At 39.0% G+C, this 18,802-nt stretch overlaps 2 protein-coding genes across 6 annotated transcripts in view; one reads left to right on the top strand and one right to left on the bottom strand.

The window, feature by feature from the left end:
- nbn (nibrin) overlaps positions 1-9,411 on the top strand; it is a 62,494-nt gene extending 53,083 nt beyond the window's left edge. For all 4 annotated transcript variants that reach the window (XM_059646121.1, XM_059646119.1, XM_059646120.1 and 1 more), the window contains one exon: positions 8,818-9,411. In XM_059646121.1, the coding sequence (XP_059502104.1) occupies positions 8,818-8,848 (31 nt within the window). In that variant the 3' untranslated portion in view covers positions 8,849-9,411. The remainder of the gene's footprint in view (positions 1-8,817) is intronic.
- A 5,426-nt stretch (positions 9,412-14,837) lies between these two features.
- The window catches only part of osgin2 (oxidative stress induced growth inhibitor family member 2), a 34,212-nt gene continuing 30,247 nt past the window's right edge, over positions 14,838-18,802 (bottom strand). For both annotated transcript variants that reach the window (XM_048529503.2, XM_048529504.2), the window contains one exon: positions 14,838-16,241. In XM_048529503.2, the coding sequence (XP_048385460.1) occupies positions 15,209-16,241 (1,033 nt within the window). In that variant the 3' untranslated portion in view covers positions 14,838-15,208. The remainder of the gene's footprint in view (positions 16,242-18,802) is intronic.

The following is an 18,802-nucleotide window of genomic DNA, read 5'->3' as shown; positions in this document are numbered from 1 at the left end:
CCACACTCTAGGGATTCTATAAAAAAAAGCCACTAATCAAGCTTTTGATCTACCATCCTAACATCCCCTTTGGCGTCCATTTTCCTGAAAAAAGTATTTCAGATGTTGGAAGCCTAAAATATAAACAAAATTCTTGGAAACACTCAGGCATACTTAATTCTTGTGTCACACCCTCCTATATTTTATTTAGTCAGTGACACTACCTTGGAACCTTTTCTTTCCCCCAATCGTGTTACCTCTGAATTTGACACAATTAGCCTGATTCCCCAATTGGGTAAGTCTGTTGAGGGCAGTTGCAGGGACTTGTAGTCAGAAGTCAGAGATTGTATGTATTGAAGTTTGTCAGTTTGGATTTTTGACCTTGAGTTTGATTTATTGTTGTCACATGTCCCGAGATACAGTGAAAAGTGCTGATATCCGTGCTATACAGGCAGATTGTACAATACAAAGTGCATCAGAGTAGGTGAACCAAGTACTGAATACTGTGTTACAGTTGCAGACAGACAGATCAACATCAACATTTAAGAGTTCTGATAACAGCAAGGAAGCAGCTGTTCTTGACTTTGTTCATACATGTATTCAAACTTGTATATCTTCTACCTGACAGAAAAGGGTGGAAGAGAGTATAACCTGGGTGAGAGGGGTCTTTGATTATACTGGTTGCTTTCCCAAGGCAGCAGGAAGTGTAGATAGAGAAATGTCCTTGTGAGGTATTAGCCTAAATATTAATAGAACCTATCTTGAGTCAGTTGGTTAGACCTTAAGAATCTTAGAAGGAGTTTGCAGCAAATTAAATCACAACATTTTAGGGGAGACCGATTTCAAATGGATTTAGATACAATAAATATGATCCATGGGCGGTGTGCATACAGACTGTTAAAGTTTAAGTTCGCTTGTCTTTATATACTTGACTTCGTAGCCTTTTAAATTATGAATAACTCTTCTCCATATTGGAATAATTGTAATCATTCATCTGTTTCTCAGTTTTATGTTGTAATGACTTTTGAAAATGAACATTATAGTTATGCTAATAGAGCTGTAGAACACTGACAAATATAGGAGTGCATTGTTCTGTGTACCCCCATGCTGCTTAGAAATGTTGACACAGATTTTACAAATGTGCATATTCTTTGAACATTGTAAAGCAATGAACATTTGTTGCTTAGAAACAATATTTGCATGTAAATAAATCTCCAGTTAAATAATGTATTTCAGTTCAGAAATGGGGATGTTTTCCTGTCTAAGCAAAAAATGGTGGTTGAGCAGGGTGAAATTATGAAGATAAAAGCTTGGTCGTCAAATCCTTGAACTCAAACCATTCATGCATGAATGCAAATCTTTATAAAATATCAAGAAAAACAACAGACTGTGTTTCTAAGACTGCTCACACACATTTTGTCTTGAACTGAAATGTATGGGCTGAGAACTATTTGACCCATATTCAGCTATTCAGAAGTTACTAAAATGACTCCATTTGAGCATCAAAATGTTTCTTGAAATGTTCCAAGTTTTTAACCTCTCTGAGATTCTGGAATCTTAATCCTGCTTATCTCCATTTATGAATATGAATAGAAATCTACTATAGCTCCTCAATCACCAGAGACTTGCCTAAATTATTATCAGTAAGTTAGTGATCTTAGCAATTTTGAATGTATGCAGTCAATTTCAGGAGGTATGTGCTTGATTAATTCAATATTCCCATTTTACTAATGTCAAACCGCTTATATACATTAGATCTATTTTGGAAAGGCTTGAACTCTTGAAGGAAGTAATGATTCCAAATATTTACATTTTTTTGGGTATATTTACTATTTGAAGCCTGTTTATGGTCTTTTGATCTTCAATGACTGCCATTTTGCAATGATGGGACAAAAAGAATAATTGTATTGTGTTCAGTTTGTATTGATGTGTCACTTTGGGGCTGTTTCTTTATTTGTGATTTCCCTTTTAGTTTCTCAACCTTCTCCCTGCAAGATCTTAACAAGGTTATCTTTTAATTTATTAATATAACATGCTCTGCATTGTTCTTTAAAGGCACTTGCACAGAATGTTCATTGAACAGCCTTTCAATCCTTTCCCTTTAATTGTTTCGTCACTTCTTTGAACTGAGCCTTTTCCTGACTGTCTGTCTTAAGTACTTTTAGCTCCCAAAATAATTTTAAACATGGTTATTCTGTAGTTATCATTCTTGAAGTATGCTACAATTTCTATTTCCTGTCTTGTAGGGTCATAGAGATTAGTAGGTCAAGATGAGCACTGTTTTTCATTGTTTCCAAGACACAGCGGACCAGGAAGCAATCATGAATTCCACGGACTAATTTTGAATAAACCTTTTGGGTTTTCATATTTAGTTGATTGAAATGCCTCATTAAAATAACTTTCCTATTGTGACATAGCCCTTCTATTCATAGGGCAAAATAATGAGCTAAAACTCTTTGCAGATTACACTGATGAGATCAAAGACATCCTTTCTGGATTTCATTAGAAATTCCATATCATAGCCTTTGATCCCAGTCCTTTTGTAGAGAATAATGGGAGGGGTCATTTCTCCTAAAGGTAACTCTTTACAAATGTAATTTTATTAAGAAATTTCGCAAACATGAAACACTCCCAAAAAACACAACTTCATTTTGTTTCTTTTTTAATCCACATTTGCATATCAGTTTTAACTGGACCCAGCCATGTATCAGCAAATTCTGTTAAGTACAATGCCATCAGACCCCATTAATGGGAACATGGTTTGGCAGCCATGCCCAGTCATTTTCTTGTGCTCCTAGGCAACGTATATTTTCCCACCCTTCTGAAGCTAATTTGAACACTAATACCACTTTTTGAGTTCACTTAGAAAAGTAAGTTTTGACGCTTTTCTGGATAAAGTAGTTAATTTTGTCATTTCACAGTTGAAGTATTGATGATATTTTGTTTAGCTTCAGCGAGAAATAAATAGATATATAGAGATAAAGTACCTGTGCTAATTTAAATTCAAGTCTGGTATATTGGTGTGTAGCCAACTTGAACTTCTCTTTGAATGATTGCTGAAGCAGAAGCACTGGTATTTTGGTATTTTGAAGGAAGGATTTTGTAAAGTCTAAATTCTTACCAAATCTAAACATTTACAATTTTAGGGCTTAAGTTTTTAAAATTGGTAGGGTACTTTTTTTGAAAAAGCTTCAGGTAAACTGATAGGTCGTACACATTTCTCTCAAATGTTTCTACTCCACAAGCTAAATTTAAGTGTTAGTATTTAGACATAAACCCAAGGAGTTGGTATGTGTCCAAAAGAAACCTCTGTTGTAATTAGTCCTTGCACTGAATCTAGCCAACAACATGTGGAATCTGATTTTGTAATATGGTTGCAGGAATCTTAGCTGTCATAATTACTTGCTGCCAGAAATTTAATATTAATATTATTGTTAAGACGAATGGAAGTTCAAATTTGTTTCAGACTATCGAACAGGCACTTATGTGTTTATATGGGTCAAAAGTGGGAGTTGATCAAGCTATCCAGTGGAACATTTTTCATTTACACATTCCTTTGATCATTTCAGGTTCGTTTTTAGATGTGTTATTAGCTTTGGTATCCCAATCATCAGAAACTGCCACAAGCAGCGTTATATTTTCTAATTGCATGATAATCTCTTTACATGACAAGCTAACTGCTTAAATATGCAAGCTTTGCTGTTCAAACTATTTTTAATATGAAACTCTCATTGATACCTTTGTTTTGCGAGTTTGGGTGAAGCCAATTTGCAAAGGTAAACAATTTTCCTGTGTATTTCTTTGCCACCAAAATTACTTGTTCAAATTGTTCTAATGTCTAATTTTAGGCCTTTACAAAGGAAAGTATTGTGTTTCATTTTATCTGTATAACAGGGAGAGAGAGCGTGTTTTTTTTTTATTCAGGATTTGGGGCAGCACGGTGGCTCACTGCAGCCTCATAGCGCCAGGGACCCGGGTTTAATTCCAGCCTCGGCTGATTGTCTGTGTGGAGTTTGCACATTCTCCCCGTGTCTGGTTGGGTTTCCTCCGGGTGCTCCGTTTTCTAGCCACAGTCCAAACATGTGCAGGCTAGGTGGATTGGCCATGCTAAATTGCCTGTTGTGTTCAGGGGTGATAGGGGGATGGGTCTGGGTGGGATTCTTCAAGGGGCATTGTGGACTTGCTGGGCCAGCCTGTTTCCACACTGTAGGGAATCTAATCTAATCTAAGTAGCCCTCTTTCTGGATATTCTGAGAAGCTGAAGCAATTTACCCGTTTCATAGACATGGACACACAGAAGCTGGAAGCAGGCGTGGCTATTTTGTCCTTCAAGCCTTTTCCTGTATTCAACATGATCATGGCTGATCCTCTATCTTAATACAATATTCCTGCTTTCTTCCCATACCCTTTGATTCCTTTAAAATATATAAATTTATCTGGCTTTTTCTTGTATATTTTCAGTGACTTGGCCTCCGCAGCCTTTTGTGGCAGAGAATTCCACAGAATTCACTATCCTTTGAGTGAAGACTGTTTTCCTCATCTCAGTTCTAAATGGTCTACCTAACATACTGAGACTGTGTCCCCTGATCCTAGACTCACCAGCTAGGAGAAATATCCTCCCTGCATCTAATCTGTCCAGTCCTGTCAGACTATTATATATTTCAATCTGATACCCTCGCATCCTTTCTAACTCTAGTGAATACAGATGTTGTTGAACCAATCTCTCCACAGGACAGTCCTGTCATCCTGGGTATCAGCTTAGCGAACCAGTTTTGCACTCCCTCTGACAAATATCTCCTTGTTTAGGTAGAGATACCAAAATTGCATGCAATAATCCAGTAATGGTCTCACTAAGACCCTGTCTAGTAAGACATCCCTACTTCTGAACTCCATCATTTTGCAATCCAGGCCAAAATACCATTTGCTTTCCTAATTGCTTGCTGCGTTGTCTTGTTTGCTTTCATTGACTGGCGTACAAAGACATCCAAATCTTTGTGTACACTGATACTTCCAAAAATATCATCATTTAAATAATACTATTTCTTTCTATTTTTCAACCAAAGTGTACAATTTCACACTTAGCTATGTTGTATTGCATCTGCTATGTGTGTACCCTCTCAATTTGTTTCCTCCTTACAACTCTTAATCCTGCCCAATTGTGTCTTCAGAAAAATTGGGAATGTTACATTTGGTTTCCTCATCCAGGTTATTTACATATACAGGTATTTCTGCTGTAGTACGGGTTTCATTAACGTGAATTGGCTGTAACGTGATTGATGAATTCTGGATGCTGTTTGTATAATGTGAACTTTCTTCTGTACAGTATAGCGATTCCCCTATAACTGAATTTTCTGTAGCAATTTTCTATAGTGAAAAGGCACACAAGATTGCAACTGTTGTGTTATCGGAGAACTACCTTTATTGTGAATAACTGGAGCCCAAGCACTGGTCTTTGTGGTATTTCATTATTCATTGCTGGCAACTCAGAAAAAGACCCATTTATTCCAATTCTGTTTCCTGTCAATCCATTCTAATATGCTAATATTTTATCCCAACACCATAAGCTTTAGTGATAATGGGAACGGCAGATGCTGGAGAATCCAAGATAATAAAATGTGAGGCTGGATGAACACAGCAGGCCCAGCAGCATCTCAGGAGCACAAAAGCTGACGTTTCGGTCCTAGACCCTTCATCAGAGAGGGGGATGGGGAGAGGGTTCTGGAATAAATAGGGAGAGAGGGGGAGGCGGACCGAAGATGGAGAGAAAAGAAGATAGGTGGAGAGTAGAGTATAGGTGGGGAGGTAGGGAGGGGATAGGTCAGTCCAGGGAAGACGGACAGGTCAAGGAGATGGGATGAGGTTAGTAGGTAGGAGTTGGAGGTGCGGCTTGGGGTGGGAGGAAGGGATGGGTGAGAGGAAGAACAGGTTAGGGAGGCAGAGACAGGTTGGACCTACTACCTACTACCCAAAACCAGTCCAACCTGTCTCTGCCTCCCTAACCTGTTCTTCCTCTCACCCATCCCTTCCTCCCACCCCAAGCCGTACCTCCATCTCCTACCCACTAACCTCATCCCACCTCCTTGACCTGTCCGTCTTCCCTGGACTGACCTATCCCCTCCCTACCTCCCCACCTATGCTCTCCTCTCCACCTATCTTCTTTTCTCTCCATCTTCGGTCCGCCTCCCCCCCTCTCCCTATTTATTCCATAACCCTCTCCCCATCCCTCCCTGTGATGAAGGATCTAGGCCCGAATCGTCAGCTTTTGTGCTCCTGAGATGCTGCTTGGCCTGCTGTGTTCATCCAGCCTCACATTTTATTATCTTGGATTCTCCAGCATCTGCAGTTCCCATTATCACTGATGCAATTTTAACCTCACTGCGAAGCCTCTTCCAGGGATGCCTAACCTGAAGAAGTTACCCTCCTCCCTCTGGACCAACCTCAGGGAATCTCTCTCCCATTGCAACTCTCAAATCTCCCCTTCCCCCACCGCATCCCAAAACCAGCCCAGTTCGTTCCCTCCCCCCACTGCACCACACAACCAGCCCAGCTCTTCCCCTCCACCCACTGCATCCCAAAACCAGTCCAACCTGTCTCTGCCTCCCTAACCTGTTCTTCCTCTCACCCATCCCTTCCTCCCACCCCAAGCCGCACCTCCAACTCCTACCTACTAACCTCATCCCACCTCCTTGACCTGTCCGTCTTCCCTGGACTGACCTATCCCCTCCCTACCTCCCCACCTATACTCTCCTCTCCACCTATCTTCTTTTCTCTCCATCTTCGGTCTGCCTCCCCCTCTCTCCCTATTTATTCCAGAACCCTCACCCCATCCCCCTCTCTAACGAAGGGTCTAGGCCCGAAACGTCAGCTTTTGTGCTCCTGAGATGCTGCTGGGCCTGCTGTGTTCATCCAGCCTCACATTTTATTACCATAAGCTTTAACTTTGCCTCCTACCTTCTTATGAAAAGCGTTATCAGAAGCCTTCTTAAAATCCAAATAAACCAGCACATCCACTGGTTCTCCCTTATCTATTCTACAAGTTACATTCTTAAAAAAAAACTCCAGGAGATTTGTTAAATATGTTTCTGCCTTCATAAACCCGTGCTGGCTTTGTGCATTCCTGTTAATGCTTTCCAAAGATTCCATAATCATGTCTTTTGTAATTGAATCCAGCATTTTCCCCACTACTGATGTTAGGTTGACTGGTCTATAATTCTTTCTTTCCCTCTTGTCCTTTCAAATAGTGGAGTTACATTTGCCACCTTCCAATCTGTAGGTACTGCTCTAGAGTTTATAGAATTTTAGAAGATGACCACCAATGCATCCAGTATTTCCAGGGCCACTTCCTTTATTACTCTGTGATGTACATCGTCAGGCCCTGATGATTTATCAGCTTTTATCCCCATTAATTTCTTGCTGATACTGATTTCCTTCAATTCCTCTCTCTCACTCCATTCTTGGCTCCCAAACATCTCTTGTGAAGACGGAACCAAAGTCTGTGTTCAATTCTTCTGCTGTTTTTGCTCCCCATTTTATTTTGCCCAGCTTCTGTCTGCATTTATTTTTACTAATCTTCTGTCACATGTTTATAGAATGTTTTGCGCTCAGTTTCTATGTTACCTTCTATTTTACTCCTAAGCTTCAAAACTTAAGCTTAAAATTAGATTGGGCAAGCCTGTTTAAACAAAGCAGATTTTAACTATTTTTGGAAAATGATGCTACCATGAAACTTTAGAAGAATAGCCCATTTAACTGAATCAGGTTATCATGTATTATTGGCTCCTGTCCATAGCTTCCAATCTGCTGTATATCTACTGGGCATACCCTTTGAATCCAGTATCAATGGAATATCACAGCTGACTGCACAGTTTAGGTTAAATTGGACCAGCAGTTTGCCTAAGCCTCTACTGAACACATAGCAGCAGATGGCAAAATAGGGCAGTAGTTTAATTCTAGATAACAGAAAACCATACGTCAAGTTGCATTGTGGGGACTTAGGAAAAATAAAATCTAATTCTTTTATTTTCCACTTCTAATCGATGCCTTCTCTGAGCTAAATTGTTGAAATCTATAACAGTGGTATATAGACAAAAAAATCAAACTTTTGTCTTAAAGTTCACAAATCTTTAGTGGGCTTGTATGTGTCATGTACTTGCAGAGATTTTCTTTCGTCACAACTTTGAGTAGCTGTCTTGTGCTTTAAAACCCAGGATTCTCTTTCTTTTAACTCTTTGTTTTTCATCATGTCAATAATGACAGTGATTAAGTTAGAAATGAGAAAGTGTTTCAAAATTGTCATGAAATTCTCAAATGACTTGTGCCATAACTCATGCTGGCATAAAATAACTTTATCGATTGTGGTGTGTTATGATTTAATTCCACGTTTTCACTATCAAAAATCTGATGTTCCGTGAATCAGTCACAAAGGACAATTTACAGACTTCAAAAAATCCTTGCAAAAATAGTTCAATTTACAAATCATGTATAAAGTGTGAACAGCTGGTTTTGCTGTAGGTAGTTGCAATTTTGAAATGTCAAAAAGCTTCCAAATGTCAGCGCATCCTGTGTGGGCATGTCCCACTCAACATGCAAACATGCTTGATCCCATGCATTAACTCACCCTAAATGCAGATCTCTTGAGCTAAAAGATTGAAGTTAGCTTTTAATTTGAGCACTGTCTTAAATATCCAATCATTAGCTGTGAAATGGAGAATGGACTTGTACACCAAGTATGGAGCTCACCAAAAGCAAGGTCATCCTGAATGTAAAGTCTTAACTTACATGCTGCAATCTTCTGTATACTTTATTTTAAGAGGGCTAATTATCTGAATTAATTTGCAGATATAACCCAAAATCTGTCAGAAGAAGATGATGAAATTGAGGAAACGTCTCTTGCAGCAATAATCAGTTGCAGTCTTTGATCTACAAAAAGCCATTGCATGTAGCTGAAGATACTCAAAAGTCAGTCATGTGTATTTTCTTCCAAATGTTTACAGCATTATCTCTATTATTAGCTTCTGCTCTGTTTTAATCTTAATTGTCATTTTTTTTCTTGAGGTTTTATTTGTGTTCTGTTAACCATGTGCTGGCTTGCACTGAGTTTTGTGAGGAATGGGAGAAGTTTTGCTAGAAACCCATGAGGAAAAGGGGACAAATAAAGGAATGTATATGCAGTATGTAAGGCCAATAATTACTAAAGACATGAATGCATCATCAAGTTGATTCAGAAGAAAAGTGCTGAAATTGTTTAAGACACACATGAATCAGAAAATGCATTTTTTTTTTCCATGCTTTAGAAGGTTCACAAACCTTGGCCTTTAAACAAGCTACTGTTTTATGACAAGTATACAAAAGTTAATTTGGCTGTTGTACACTTGCTTAAGTACATGATTTGTATTATAGCATGTATTTCTTGAAATCAAACGATCTTGCAGTTTGCATGGTCTATGTAAAAAATAAATTATTTTGCATATGAGATTTTGTTTTGATTCAGAAATGTTTTCATGAAGTTATTTATTTTTACATTTCAGTTCTCTATATACATTTTACTATCAAAGTTGAGGAAACGTGTAGATAAGGAATTTATTAGTATTACGATTAGGAAGAGCCTTATGTTGCGATCTCTTACATCAATTCACTTTTTTCTTGAGGTACATTTGATTCATGGGAAAATATAATGGAGCTAAGCTTTTTGAGAATACCTGTAACAAAAGCATAAACTCCATTGTATGCACTATTTGCCTAGCATGTATGTTGTCCTTCATGCTGTTTACTTGCAATATTATTTGATGTTTTATCTAATTGGTTCAAATTGAAGATTGCTAAAAGATGAAAAATCACACTAAATAAATCATTAAAGCAATCAAAGGACTCAGCAGGAATAAAGACTATGAACCATGATGTTTTAAACTACTATAAATCAAAAATGGGTAACCAGCAGACGTTGCACCTAAACAAGAAAGGATAGCCTGAAGCAATCAAATGTCATATTTTGTAAAGTGTTTTAAGCTTTCTCACTAACTTTATTTTATTGATGACAGTAGTTATCCTCTTAAGCTTGTTTATAAGAATCACAATGGTACAGCCCTTTTAACATGAAACCTCTTTCTACAAAGAAGAAAATAAATTATATTACAGAATAATTAGGAGGGTTATCTGAAATCATGGTTTAAAGTAAATTTGAGGAGGCGTTTCAAGATGAAGTAATTTAGATAGCTGTTCCATAGGATAGGACAAAGATGGCTGGTGGTTTTGTCAGAAGGAAGCTGGAAGGGTAAAGATAGAGAATAACTTACATTTTTCTAGCTTTGAGCATTCCCTGACGTTTCTTTCCAACATAAGTCATGTCTTTGAGCCAGGGAAACAGAAGCAAAAACCTGTCTCACCATGGATAACTCCCCAGTTCCTGCTCGGGAAGGACACGAGAGTGTTGTGTATTTATATGATGTACAAACCATGTACGAAGATAGGTGGACAGGCAGGTGGTACTGAGGAGGTGGGGAGACTGCAGAAAGATTTAGACAGTTTAGGAGAGTGGTCCAGGAAATGGCTGATGAAATTCAACGTGAGCAAATGCGAGATTTTGCACTTTGGAAAAAAGAACACAGGCAAGGACTATTTTCTAAACAGTGAAAAAATTCATAAAGCAGAAGTACAAAGGGATCCGGGAGTGTTGGTCCAGGATTCTCTAAAGGTTAACTTGCAGGTAGAGTCCATGATTAAGAAAGTGAATGTAATGTTATCTCAAGAGGGTTGGAATATAAAAGCAGTGATGTGCTTCTGAGACTTTATAAAGCTCTAGTTAGGCCCCATTTAGAATACTGTGTCCAGTTTTGGGCCCCACACTTCAGGAAGGACATACTGGCACTGGAGCGTGTCCAGCGGAGATTCACACAGATGATCCCTGGAATGCTAGGTTTGACATACGATGAACGGCTAAGGACCCTGGGATTGTAATCATTAGAGTTTAGAAGGTTGAGGGGAGATCTGATAGAAACTTACAAGATAATGTATGGCTTAGAAAGGGTGGACGCTGGGAAGTTGTTTCCGTTAGGCGGGGAAACTAGGACCCGTGGGCACAGCCTTAGAATTAGAGGGGGTCAATTTAAAATGGAAATGAGGAGACATTTCTTCAGCCAGAGAGTGGTGGGCCTGTGGAATTCATTGCCACGGAGCGCAGTGGAGGCGGGGACGTTAAATTTCTTCAAGGCAAAGATCGATAAATTCTTGATCTCACAAGGAATCAAGGGCTATGGGGAGAGCGCAGGGAAGTGGAGTTGAAATGCCCATCAACCATGATTCAATGGCGGAGTGGACTCGATGGGCCGAATGGCCTTACTTCCACTCCTATGTCTTATGGTCATATGGTCTTATGTAGCAGTTAAGTCGTAATATATCCCACATATGTTTCCTGTCATGCTTTACTGGTTGGTCACCCAAAATGGGAGTAAGTTGAGCACTAAAATTGTGGGGCTACCCCTTCAAATCAGAAGATCTACAAAGGGGCATCTGCAAGTATTTCCTAAATATACCTTCTTATTCTTTCGTGAGAGACACTGCTTCTAGTGGCAGCAGCCATCAAGCCTGCATTTCCCTCATTAATTAATACTCGTATAAATCTATAAGACCTGAGCAACGTATAATCTCCCTTCTCCATTTTTGATTGCATGCCAGTTTATGTACTGGAAATCCTTTCTTTGCTTTAGTTCTGTTATCTTTAAGATCCAAGTGTATGCACCATGTCATTCACAGGCGTGATAAGTTTGTTTTAACTTAAAACCATTTATGAAGCACAATCCAGTTCTTTCAAAGCATTGAGATCTCATTATAGTGGTTGAGCATTCTCTACAGCCCCATCATTCTCTCATGTAATGATGTCACTTGTAAAGTTCAAAACGTGGTGTGGGATAGTTGCCCTTGGCCAGATCTTACCCTTCTTAATTTCTTGCTAAAATGATCTCTTTAAAAGTGTTCTGTAAATGTAACTTGGCTTCTCTAAGATTCTAGTTTCTCCTCATTTCCTTCCTTACCTCCTCCACTGGTCCTCATCTCCACCTTCCAATGATTTGTGTACTTTGGAGGCCAGTACACCAAATGGAGCAAATGTTTGCTGACAGTTTGAGGCCAAAAATGTGCAATCTCAGAATGATCAGCGCTGTGGAGCAAAGGGTCTAGGTTCAAAACCTCAGCTTTCCTGCTCATCTGATGCTGCTTGGCCTGCTGTGTTCATCCACCTCTACGCCTTGTTATCAATGATCAGTGCTGTCTTTGGTGACCTTGTTAAGAGGTAAACAAGTACTTAAAGGTGGACCAAAACCAAAAATCAAAAGAACTGCGGATGCTATAAATCAGGAACAAAAACAAAGTTGCTGGAAAAGCTCAACAACTCTGGTAGCATCTGTGGAGGAAAAAACAGTTAATGTTTCAGGTCTGGTGACCATTTTTCAGAACTGATAATCAGTTTGATGATCAGTTCTAAGGAAGGGTCACCAGACCCAAAAAGTTAATCTGTTTAAACCTGCACAGATACTGCCTGACCTGCTGAGCTTTTCCAGCAACTTTGTTTTTGTACCTAGTTATTAACAATGTTTTTACTTGCTACTTTCTATCTGCTACTTGCTGCAAACCATTAGCGCGAAATAGATTCTCTTTGAGATTGTTGCCCTTGATTCCAACAACGTAAGATGCTGAGCCAAGCTGGCCTGGTAATGGCCAGTTAATTGCATGGTACCAAGCTGCCACATGGATAAAGGCAAAACTGATTCAACCCACACTTGCTGAAGTAGTAGCACCCTGTGCCTGAAGACGGTACAAAAAAAAACTATTTCTTGCATAATGTTTGTGTTTCTTTCTCTTGCCACTAACCTACACTTAGTCTACAAAGCCTCTGTACTTAATTCTGTTTGTGCCACTTACACTTTTAAAATGTATAGAAAGCAATATACATACAACTTCAGAGCAGTCACAACTTCAGTCAAAATTCATTCAATGTACAATTGTGCTCACTGCTTATTTGCATACTTTCTGATGTCAGTCTGTCAAGTATAAATTCTTAATCCTAATCTAATGGGTCTTTATATGCTGTATCATGCTTGGATTAGATGACTGTGATTTGCATTTCTTGAAATTGATGTAGCTTTAAGCTTGAGAGCTAAACTGCAAGAATCATTTGTGGTTTACAATAATTTTTGCACAGGCATGAGCAGATTAGGTGTTTGTTATTTCTATCACATGTTGATAGTTATTCCTGCAGGGAACAGTTGATGGTTCTCTTTAAATACCTTGGAAATCTTCCACCTGTTTTGAATATTAAATATGTAGCTCTTCAGGTTGATTCAAACTATTGTATCTACATGCATACTTACTTTTTGCAAAGGGTGAAATCATGAGGAATGATGTTCCTCATGTCAGAAGATTGATTGTTTTCATTATATTAATTCTGCTCACCCGACCTCTGTGCTCAGCCCACTTCTATCGTGGCAGTTGCAAGTCATGCTCAGCCATTTTTGTTGGGTTTTTCCTCAAGTTTTCAGTCTGGTTTCAAGTCTCCTGACTGAGATTGGTGCAAAGAACAGGATAACTCAAGCAACTGAAAAGGGCTGAAGATTCCTCCAAAACCAGTGAAATAATCCTCAACCGAGAAAGAAAAAGTATGCTCAAAAACACACCCTTTGTCACCTTTTACCAATAAAAGAACATCTTGGATTTAAGCAAACATTCACAAGTAATTTCCATTCATAAATATTTTTATAGAACTGTAGAATTAATTTTCCAAGTTTGCACTTCTTTCAGGAAATCTTTTTTAAGTAACAGCATGTTAGAAATGTTAGCATTTGCGGTGTATGACTTCCTAAGTACTTAACACCACTTTCCGTTTCTCAGAAATTCACCTGTAGCCTTGCATTCTATGGCTTTTCATGTGATAATCTAAATATTTCTTAAATGTTGTGATGTTAGTGCCAGTGATTTTGTTTTCTACTTCAGAACGGAACCTTGTTTAGGTTCTCATCTCTACCACCCTTTCAGGCATCGTGTTTCAGATGCCTTTTAGGTGAAAAATCATCTTAAAGTCCCTCTAACGCTCCTTCCTTTTTTCTTAAATCTATATCTCCTCGTTATTGATTCATCTACTAAGGGTAGATAGGAAGAAATGTTTCTCCTAACTACAACCCTCATAATTTTATACACCTCAATCATGTTGTCCCTCAGCCCCAGGAAAATTACTGTAGCCTTTCTAGTCTCTCTGGCTGGAGCTAAACTGCTCCAAGCCAGACAAAATTCCCAGTGACTGTCGTCTGCAACAGTCTCTGGTGTGTTTCATCTTTCCTATCGTGTGGCAAATCGTACTCCAGCTGTGGCCTGATTATTGTCTTACACAACTCCATTACCATCTCCTTGTCTTTGTATTGAATGCCTTGATTAATAAAGTCAAGATGTTGCTGGATAAGATTCCATTAGTATCACTATAAAGTTGAAAATTAAACGTCAAGGCTTTAATCTATGCACACAGGTACTGATTTTCTTGCTGGAACAGTGATGTCACTTATGAAGACTATTCATGACACGTGCAGCTCCATTGTAAATATTCTAAATTGTCAGCACGATTTCTCTTTAGGTGAAGGATCCTGTATAGAAGGGGATGCTTTGAAGGAGACTCAACAAGTGAAGATTTTTATATGTGTAAGGGATGTTTCCTGAACAGCACAGTTGTGATTATAAACATACAATTACTGAAAGATTCACATCGTCTTATTGTCTACCAGTAATATGGTACAAAGGAACAATGGTTGATTAAAAATAATAAACAGTCAAATGAAGTTAAGGAAAAAGAAAATGGATGGGTGGAATGCCAAAGCATCAAGCAGTTCTAACGTGAGATTTTAATTTTGCATTCATTTTTATGTGTACACTTATTTTCACAGATCAATTGTATTTTGATATCCAGATATATAATGGATTTCTTTGAATGGACTTACCAGCCCTTCTTGGTTGCTTTCTGAGTTAATTTCCATTTGTTGCATTAAGAAATGTGTACATTTTCAATTTCTGCAGTATTACTACTCAGTACAAATTGAGTACAAGTTAACTAATTCCTTCTCCCTATTCCATTAGCACATATTGGGCAGGATCTTCACTAACTTAGTGTATCTTGAATCTATTGCTAAAAGTCAGCTCCTTGTAACTTTTGGTTGTCAATATAGTCATCACAATTCATCATTAATCCAGAGTTTTATTACCCTTCAATTGCTTTTTCAGAAATTATCTGTCCTTTTTTCTTCAAGCGCTTCACTAAGCAACTCGTGATGCCCAAAGCTCCACCTTTAAGAAAACGAACAAAGTTGTCTCCAATTAGAGGGCCCATTCCAAAGAGGCTAGCTTCTTTGGCACACTCAAATGTATAGGGATCAACTTCAATTGGATTTTGTTTACATGAAATGGGCTTACTTGGATCTATTCCCAAGTACTTTCCATGCTCTTTCAGAAAGGATAGATTAGGGTAAGTACCTATCAGCACCAATGCGATTGAGATATTTAAGACCATGTTCTCTCCTGAGGCAGTCTGAAGAACACATTTCATATCTGGTTGGAAACAGATAATGCAACTTTCAGGGAAGCTTGTATAGTTACAGTGAGGGGTGGTGGTGTAGGACTGCTTGCACATTTTGCAATAAACCTTATGATATTCTGGATAAAGCTTCTTAGGAAGCTGTTTGAAGATTAAACCTGAATCACTAACATTTCTTCGGAAACAATGAATAACAGGGATTTTGTGATGGTAGGCACACAATACTGCATCTGCTGCAGTCAGCCCTGCACCAACAATGAGAACAGGATCTGATAACTGGTTGACTTTGCAGCTTTTGATGGCAGACTCAAAGGCCGAGATACAGTGAAATACAAAAGGCAGGTCTTCGCCCTCAACCCCCAATCTCGCAGGTAAATCGTAGGTGCCAGTGGCTAAGACAACATTCTCAGTTAAAAGGCAAAAAGGCACATGTGATTCATCTCCAATTCGTTGAAATCCTCTGACCTCCCAAAGGTTGTGAGCTGGCCCATTTTCAGTTGCTGGCAACTGTTGTGAGGTAGCGTCCTTTTTAACACATTTAAGCAGTTTGTCCTTTACATGTTCTTGATCTTGCTGCAATTTCGAGACAGAAGTGACCCAAGTGTTGTTCACAAAGTTTTTCTGAAGACCCATAAACTTGACATAGTCGTTATAATATGAAGCTATTTCTTCTGGAGTTGCTCTGTCATTCAACAAGTTTCTGTAGAAAAACGTATTTGTGTTAAGTACATGCTACGAAACAGATCATCTAACCATTATTTTTTTTAAAACCAGTCTAACAATCAATACGGTATAATTGATTAAATTAATTCAGTGATACGTAAAGGATTAGTGTGGTTTAAATCTTTTGAACAAAGTCCATTTTGGCACATTATGGATTTCACTGCTGAGGAACCCAACTGTTAACTGGATTTCATCTTTGTTTAGAAGTAACTAAGCACCTTAAATAACTACACCCACTGTGTATGTTTTGACTCAGAAACTGTAAAGGAACAATTATACAATTCAAAGTCAGGATGGTGTGTGGCTTTGAGGAGAACATTCATACGGTTCTGGATGTGAGTTTGCTCGCTGAGCTGGAAGGTTAGTTTTCAGACGTTTCGTCACCATTCTAGGTAACATCATCAGTGAGCCTCCGACGAAGCGCTGGTGTTATGTCCCGCTTTCTATTTATCTGGTTAGGTTTCCTTGGGTTGGTGATGTCATTTCCTGTTCTTTTTCTCAGGGGATGGTGGATTGGCTCCAAATCAATGTGTTGGTTGATGGAGTTCTGGTTGGAATGCCATGCTTCTAGGAACACAGTCCGCCGATTCCTCAGCAATAAACCCAAACAAACAGACAAAATGGGCTCAGAAACCATAACCACTCTCCCCTACATCAAAGACATTTCCGAAATGACTGCCAGACTACTCGGACCTCTTGGCATCAGGGTGGCCCACAAACCCACCAACACACTAAAACAGCAGCTAATGAACTTAAAAGACCCTATACAGACAACAAACAACATGAACGTCATCTACAAAATACCTTGCAAGAACTGTGACAAACACGACATTGGACAAACTGGCAGAAAGCTAGCCACCAGGATACATGAACATCAACTAGCCACAAAAAGACATGATCCACTATCACTAGTATCCTTACATACACATGAGGAAGGACACCACTTTGATTGGGACAACACATCCATCCTAGGACAAGCCAAACAGAGACACGCACGAGAATTCCTAGAAGCATGGCATTCCAACTGGAACTCCATCAACAAACACATTGATTTGGAGCCAATCTACCATCCCCTGAGAAAAAGAACAGGAAATGACATCACCAACGCAGGAAATGACATCACCAACCCAAGGAAACCTAACCAGATAAATAGAAAGCGGGACATAACACCAGCGCTTCATCGGAGGCTCATTGATGATGTTACCTAGAATGGTGACGAAACGTCTGAAAACTAACCTTCCAGCTCAGCGAGCAAACTCACATCCAGAACCTCAACCTGTGCTACAAATCTTCTCAAAACTCGCTATTCATACGGTGTTCCCATGCGTCTGCTGCTTTTGTCCTTCTAGGATGCCTGGCTGTGATGTTGCATGCATTTCGTATTCAGTACAGACACTGTGTGTTAGTGGGTGGTACAGAGTGAACAGTGAAGGTGGTGGGTGGGGTGCCAATCAAGCAGACTGCTTTGTCCTAAAAAGTGCTGAGCTCCTTGAATATGTTTAAACTACACTTATCAGGTGAGTATAGTGAAGAATATCCCATGATAGGTCTGACATGTGCCATGTAGACATTGAATACACTTCAGAGACTTAAATGAGTTACCTGCAGTGGAGTTCTTAGTCTCTGATCTACTCTTGTATTCACAGTATTATAAATGCCTGGTACAGTTCAGTTTCTAGTCATTGATAACCTTTAGAGTACCATTTGTGGGGGATTCAATGTTGGTAATATCGTTGTGTCAAATGGAGAAGATTAGATCCTTTTTTATTGGAGATGGTCATCGCTAGCATTTGTGAGGCGCAAATGACAAATGAGATGGGAACTCAATGATAAAAAGGGTTTAAATTCATTATTTAACTTAGATATTAAATAGGCTGTCTGTACTTAAAATTGATAAGGCACTGGGACTGGATGATAGGCATCCAAGACTTGGTAAAGATGAAAATGGAAATGGAGAGGCACAGGCAAAATAGTTTTTCAGTTCTGAACAGACGCGGTGGTGTTCGGGGACCAGAAAATTGTAAATGTTAAATCCTTGTTCAAAAAAAGGTTGTAAGAATAATTCAAGCAACTACAGACCAATCTGATTGACATAATTAGTTGAGGAATTCCTAGAAACAATATTTCTGCATTAAATTAAAAGTCACATGGATAAATGCATTTTAAGGAGAGCTAACATGCATTTCATAAAGGAAAATCATGTTTCAATAACTTACTGGAGTTTTTTGATGATGTAACAGGGTTAATCAGGAGACAATACTGTTGATGTGGTGTACATGACTTCCCGAATGCATTTGATACAATGCTATGCAGCAGTTTTGTAAGCTAAGTTAGAGCTCATGGAATAAAAAAGGACAATAGCAACATGCAGACAAAATTGGCTGAGTGATAAGAAACAGCGAATAATTATTAACTGGTCTTTCTCATACAGGTGGGATGTTGGTGATGGAATCATAGAATCCCTACAGTGTGAAGACAGGTCCTTCAGCTCAACAAGTCCACACTGACCCTCAGAGCATCCCACCCAGACCCATGCCC

Source organism: Stegostoma tigrinum, chromosome 5 (assembly GCF_030684315.1).
Source record: "Stegostoma tigrinum isolate sSteTig4 chromosome 5, sSteTig4.hap1, whole genome shotgun sequence".
Taxonomy (NCBI): domain Eukaryota; kingdom Metazoa; phylum Chordata; class Chondrichthyes; order Orectolobiformes; family Stegostomatidae; genus Stegostoma; species Stegostoma tigrinum.
This window is presented reverse-complemented; position numbering and strand designations above follow the sequence as displayed.